We start from the raw sequence: 6,617 nt of genomic DNA on the forward strand, positions 1-6,617 counted from the left end.
TTTAGTCATGATAAAATCACAAGTATAGTGATAGCAGTCATCAAACATTGCCGCCGCCGATCCCGCTGACTGTCCTCCGTCCTGCATGGTCTTAATCACCTCCAGATTGTTAGAGTTGATGATTAGGCTATTACATCCCGCCCTTTGCGCTAAATTTAGGCCAAATTTAAAAGATAAGGCCTCCGCCATGAGAACATTCGCGCAGTAGTCTACCATAACTGCAGGCCGAGGTTGAGCTGCAATAGCTTGCAGTAGTTGTTGTCTAGCACCGTCGGCGTGCTGAGGTCGATCATCGTCGTGACGTTGGTCACTTGGATCGTGTTCGTCGGGCACAACGCCTCCAGCAGTGATTGGTACGTCGGGCTGATGGTATCGCTCGCCAGCCTCTCGCGGTTCTTGATGATGAAGGAGTCATAGTGGGAGCGGCCCAAGGTGTGCCAGATAGTATCACCATCTCCTCGGCAGTCAGGGTCTTGTCCTTGAAACCCTATACAAGCCCATCCGTTGTCAAGTTTGGACTAGGGAGGCCAAACGCACTATCCTCAGTCGAGATGTTCCTGTGGCGGCAGCCCGCGGGGACCTAGTAGAATGCATTGCCACCGGTGAGGCTCGGGTTGTTCGGTGGTGCCTCGAGCTTCTGAAAAATTACTCCTATAGCGTGTCGGTAATGTGAAGCTGGCGGCGCTCATGGTCGATCGTACGGGTGCTCTACACGGACGCGAACACAACCGTGCTCTCGTTGACGACATCCGAGTTCATGAGGAGCTTCGCTACAACTGCATAATCAGAGCGATCCGCCTGCAGTTGAGACACCGTAGCGTTGAGCTCTTACAAGAGCGTCCGACTGAAATGCTCCTCCGTCTGTTGCATGGTGAAGATGTCGTCCCAACGCCACACTCGACATCAACGATCATCATCTCCTCCACGACGGGTGCCTCCTCCTCCTGCGACCTCCACCATGGCCATGGGATCGCCTTCCTCCTCATCCTCCATCTCTTCCTCCTCCAAGATCTACTCTAGAGAGCTCGAAGGTTGGCACGCCTCACCACACTAGAGGCCGGCCCAGCCTAGCCGGACACCACCCCTAGCCCGCGCCGTCGCGGCCCGCGACCCCTGTCGCCGGGATCTGACGAGGAAGCCCCGAAGCAGCCAGCCACACCTCGTCCGTCCCACGCCCAAGCCCGCGCCTCCAGAACCACGCAGCCGCCGCCGCTCCGCCGCACGGCCGCACCACCGGCACGCCGCCCGGGTCGTCGCTGCTCCGTCCCACGCGAACGACGCGCTCCTCACCACGGCCCTGCGTCCCGCGCCGCCGGAAGCCATGGGAGAAGGGGAAGAAGGCCCCGCCGCCACCCACGCCAGTCGGGCTTCACCCGGTGGCGCACTCCGGTGATGGCAGGGGGGAGGGAGGGCTGGGGGTCGCTGGCCAGCGGCGGCTAGGGTTCGCCTTGCCGCCTGCGAGAGCGGCACGGGCGAGGTCTCTCGCTCCCCTTCTTACCTGTCCCGTGTGGTACCTATGGAATTGTTATTATGTATGTTAATATTTTTGTCTATAAATTTAATCAATGTTTACAAAGCTTGACTTTGTTCAAAGCTAATACGCAGAGTAAATAAAAACAAAAAATATATTAAAAAAAGAGGTACATATGTGTCGACCATACGCACATGCTACATACTCCGGGGTCATGCATGCTAAGAGCATCTCCAGCCGCGCCCCCAACAGGCCTCCACAGGCCACTTTTTCGGCGCCGGCGCCGAAAAAACTGCCCAGTCGCGCCCCCAGGACGTCGAAAATCGCCGGTTCGGCCCTTTTTTCCGCCCGGCGGTCATAGGCTGAACCCGGCGCACTGGGGAGCAGTTTGGGGCTCCGGCGCAAGGGAAAAGCGTGGCTGGCCCACACCGTCACGGGAAAAGTCAAGGTTTTCTTCCCCGACTCGCCTCCCACCCCCCGCGCCCTCGGCCACAAGTAGATATATCCCGGCGCCGCCCACTGCCCTACACCGCAAGATAGCCATTCCCCGCCGGAAAAATAGCAGCGCTTCACCGCGGCAGCCCGTCCAACAGCAGCTGGGCGTTTCCGGCCGCCGTTTTCGGCCGCGGAGGCGCGGTTTAGCGGCGGGTACACGCCCACCGAGCTCAAGGTGTTCGGCGATTTGCCTGCCTCGGCGATGGACTCGGATGACGAGGAAGCGCTCGTCGCGCTGCTGGAGGAGGAAGCCGAGGCCGACGTCCAGGAAGAAGAGCATCTCATGGTGCTCGCCGCCCTCGCCCAGCTGCTGGCGAGCAATGAAAAGCCGCGGCGATGTGGCTCGGCGCCTGGGCGGGTGAAAGCAAAGAACCGGCATTGTCTCGAAGGCTACTGCATGCTCTACTCCGACTACTTCGCCGATGCTCCACTTCACGGCGAGAAAACATTTCGGCGCCGTTATCGGATGAGCCGAAAGCTCTTCCTCAGGATTGTGAATTCTATCCGGGAGTTCAACAACTACTTCAAGTGCAAGATGGATTGCACCGGCGCTCTTGGATTCACCTCCATCCAGAAGTGCACGACAGCGATGAGGATGCTTGCATTCGGAGCTCCTGGTGATGAAATATGAGTTTTTTTTGTTGAACCATATAATTTGTATTGAACACTATTTTGTTGAAGTATTTGATATTTTTGTGATGAAATATGTGATAAAAAAATTTATGTGCATAATTGAACGCTGAACAAGGGTGAACCACGCCGAATATGGGCCTATTGTCGCCCACACGGGCCCTTTATTCGCCGAAATGGGGCTGAAAAGTGGGCCAATTTCGACGCCTGGGGGCGAGCTGTGGGCGATGACTGGGCGCGAAACCGCCCCCAGCACTGATTGCATCGCCGGCTCGCCCCCAAGGGACACTTTTTATGCGTCCTGGGGGCCGAACGGCTGGAGATGCTCTAAACACGTATACGGGTGCATGCTAAACACGTATACGTTTTCCCCTCTCTCCTACCTCTCCGTTCCTAAACAAAAATGCTACACCTACGAAGAAAACCTAGGAACTCTTACGTAAATTTCCTAACTATAACCTCTCCGCCCCCTGATTTCAGGAAGAAAATTTCGTGGACACCGGCTGCAAAGCCCATCTTGTGCGTACCCCTGCCCAGATTCATCCACGTGTCCCCTACTTACATCCGACCGCTGCCGTTCGTTCCGATCCGTTCGCTCCTTCCGTTGGCTCGGGAGCGCTCGCTCGGCTCCAAACACGTGCGATCCCGGCTCCCTGGGCTCCGCTCGGCTGCAAAAACTGCAGGCAATCAGCTCCCGTCGTTATGACTTTTCAATCAGATACGCATACTTGTGATTGATAGCATCTGCTTCCCTTGAATAGCGGCGATCTGATCATGGCAGATGAGACTGGTGGCGGCCGAGGGAACCCTGGTCCGGCACTCACTCCGCCGGGGGAGAGCACAATTATGTTTGCCTCACGCCCAAACGCATCTTCATCCTCTCCTTCGCATGGCCGCATCAGCCTAGAAGGATATTCATAGCCGCCGCAGTTTGAAGCTGCAGTACTGTCGAGAAGGACGGGAGCGGCCATGACGGACCACGGTGGCACTGCCGACGACTTGTCCCGCATAAATCTCGCGGATGAGAATGGTTGTGCGCACGCCATGAACTTGCAGGCCCCACACGTCATGTCAGGAGGAGGAGTCCGGGAGGATACGACCACCGCCATGATAGGAGAAGGAGGTCAGCAGGACGACGGGGTCGCCGATGTAGAGCAAAGAATGCAGGTACGAGTTGAAAAGCGATATCCTATTCAGACAGTCGGCATAAGATCATCGTACTCTAGTACTGTACTATGCACTGATTACTTGGCAAATGACTGCTCAAAATTAATATGCGTTCTTCAGTAAGCTTAGGAAAACAAATTCACAAAGTGCATGAGAAAAACATTTTCCCACATCACATTATGGTAATATAAATTTAACTCTGGACTCATTGTATGGCAGGCGATTGATAAAGTTGGACAAACGTTGATTGTTCCAAAAGTTGGATTGGCTTTCGATTCAGAGGACAATGCTTATGATATGTACAACGCATATGCCGCCAAGGTTGGGTTCAGTGTCAGAAAAAGCCACACAAAGCGACGAGGTGATAAAAGTATATCTCAAAAATATATAGTTTGCAGTAACGAAGGCCATCGAGAAACCCAATCATCTAAGGACACTACAAGGACAGGTTGTGAGGCTCGTATTCAGTTTAGTGTCAACAAGGATGGTATTTGGACAGTGCAAAAGCTTATAACCGAGCACAATCATTATCTTGCTAGTCCCAATAAGGTGCACAAGATGAGGTCCCAAAGACGTGTTATAGAAGCGGATAGACATCTAATTGGCCAGATACGGGAAGCCGGGATGAAGCCATCCCAGGTATATGACTTTATGGTAGCATTTTACGGAGGACCCGACAAAATACCATTCTCAAAGATGGACTGCAATAATGAGATTGGTCACGAGCGCAAGAAGTATTTAGAATCAAATGATGCACAGACACTGTTGGAATACTTGAAAAATAAGCAAAGAGAGGATCCTACATTTTTTTATGCCATTCAGATAGATCAAGTTGATGGCCAAATAGCTAATTTCTTTTGGGCAGATGGTCAGTCTATCATGGATTACGCATGTTTTGGGGATGCTGTATCATTTGATACCACCTTTCAGACTAACAAGTTTGAAATGCCTTTTGCTCCATTCGTTGGTACCAACCATCACAAGCAGACAGTAATTTTTGGTGCCGCGCTGATATTTAATGAGAGTATCGATTCATTTGTTTGGCTCTTTGAAACATTTTTAACAGCGATGTCAGGCAAGCATCCGAGCACTATTTTCACTGATCAGGACAAGGCCATGGACGGAGCAATTGCATATGTGTTCCCAAATACAAGTCATCGGCTTTGTTTGTGGCACATTTATCTTAATGCTGCAAAACATCTTGGGCATGTAATTCATGAGCATCCTGAGAAGTTTTTACCTGATTTTAAGAAATGTGTCTACGAAGATAGGTCAGAATTTTACTTCAATAAAAAATGGTTCGAATTGTTGGATCAATACAACCTTGAGGACAATGAATGGATGAAAAAGCTGTATGAGTTGAGGGAAAAGTGGGCTGCTGTCTATCGTGACTCTTTTACAGCTGATATGAACTCGACTCAAAGGAGTGAAGGTATGAATAATGTATTCAAGCAAAGATTTCGTAGGAGACTTGGTCTTTCAGAACTCCTTGTAGAATGTGAGAAGGTTTCTGGAAGTCTTCGTGAAAATGAGTTGGATGAAGATTTTAGTTCGCGTCGAAAGAAACCTGTTTCTTACAGTCCAAATTTTCCTTTGCTAAAGACTGCATCTGAATCATATACAAGGCGGATGTATTCAGAATTTGAAACAGAATTCAAAAGCCAATTTTCATTCTCCTGTAAACTATTACAAACCGACAGTCCGGTGTTGACATATATGGTCACACATATGAACAGCGAGCATGGAGCAAAAGTTATATTCAATACCACGGACACAACTATTACATGTTGTTGCAGAAAGTTCGAATCTATAGGTATATATACACAATTTATGATGCAATGTGCTCTGTAATACAACTTGATGAAATATGACATCCATATCTTGCAGGTATATTGTGCAAGCATGCATTCAAAGTCTTCAATATGAATGACGTTTTCATTTTGCCACCAGAATATATACTAGGAAGATGGACAAAATATGCGAAAAGAGGATTTTATGTTGAAAAACAAGGATCCGAGGAGGAAAGCTTGAAAACACGAGCTGCACGTATCTCAAGGAAGGCTACATCAGTTGCATTGAAGTGTACTCGGTCAAAACAACTTCTTGATGATTTCAAGAAAGCTATAGATAAGTTAGACTTGGAAGCAGATAACACTCTTAGCAAGATGGAGGAAAAATCCAGCGAGGTTCCGCTAGTTTCGGCTGAGTGTGCTACAAACACAATAAATGGTACAATATCATTCAGAGTTCCGCAGGTGGTGAAAGGCGCAAAGCGTAAACGGGCAACCATCTCCCTCGAAGAAAAGAAAGGGAAGAAAAATAAAAGTGCTAAAAAGAAAGGTACCGATCCTACCCATTCTAGCAAGCCTTTTTCCATTCTATACTTCTATTGTTAATCCTTTTACTTTTCTTTCAATTCATATGTTTGACTTTAGGAGAAGATCGAAAAAATGTAGTACAGAATAGGGATGGCGGCATCGATCCGAAGGAAATGATGGTAAACCATTTGACTCAGAGTCAGTATCCCCTTTTCATATTTGTCTTGCATGTTTTATGAACAATTTCATATTCTATGATATAGGATGTGAATGCTGGTAGTATTGACATTACTAATACCATGCCAAAATTTTCAAATGATGTCTATGGGCGAGGGCGATCTTCGATCATGGCTGCACCGTTGATCCAAGGCAGATATGCTAATGCCACAATGCTAACCTTTGCAAATGATGTGTATGGGCAACCTTCAACCATGTCTGCTCCATCTATCCAAGGCGGATTTACAAGTCTTTTACTTGGGGTTGAGCAGGATGCCACATTGTCCTCGGCTGCTAGAAAGTTACCTTTTGATGATTAG

The 6,617-nt window shown here is 49.3% G+C and overlaps 1 protein-coding gene across 1 annotated transcript; it reads left to right on the forward strand.

Annotated features, from left to right (window-relative positions):
• Nucleotides 1-3,565: 3,565 nt before the first annotated feature.
• Nucleotides 3,566-6,617, forward strand: LOC147982206 (protein FAR1-RELATED SEQUENCE 5-like). Its single transcript, XM_087516237.1, has 5 exons — nucleotides 3,566-3,763; nucleotides 3,983-5,576; nucleotides 5,651-6,103; nucleotides 6,199-6,260; nucleotides 6,345-6,617. Exons 1-5 carry the CDS (start codon nucleotides 3,566-3,568, stop codon nucleotides 6,615-6,617), a joined length of 2,580 nt encoding a protein of 859 aa, XP_087372363.1.

Source organism: Triticum urartu, chromosome 3A (genome assembly GCF_056163025.1).
Source record: "Triticum urartu cultivar PI428250 chromosome 3A, HENAU_Tu73, whole genome shotgun sequence".
NCBI lineage: Eukaryota > Viridiplantae > Streptophyta > Magnoliopsida > Poales > Poaceae > Triticum > Triticum urartu.

Bases quoted from the DNA above. Each gene is read 5' to 3' on its own strand.
- LOC147982206 (XM_087516237.1), top strand. From the start codon at position 3,566: ATGACGGACCACGGTGGCACTGCCGACGACTTGTCCCGCATAAATCTC. The intron at 3,764-3,982 runs GTACGAGTTGAA...ATTGTATGGCAG, and splicing joins ATGTAGAGCAAAGAATGCAG to GCGATTGATAAAGTTGGACA. The intron at 6,261-6,344 runs GTAAACCATTTG...TCTATGATATAG, and splicing joins TCGATCCGAAGGAAATGATG to GATGTGAATGCTGGTAGTAT.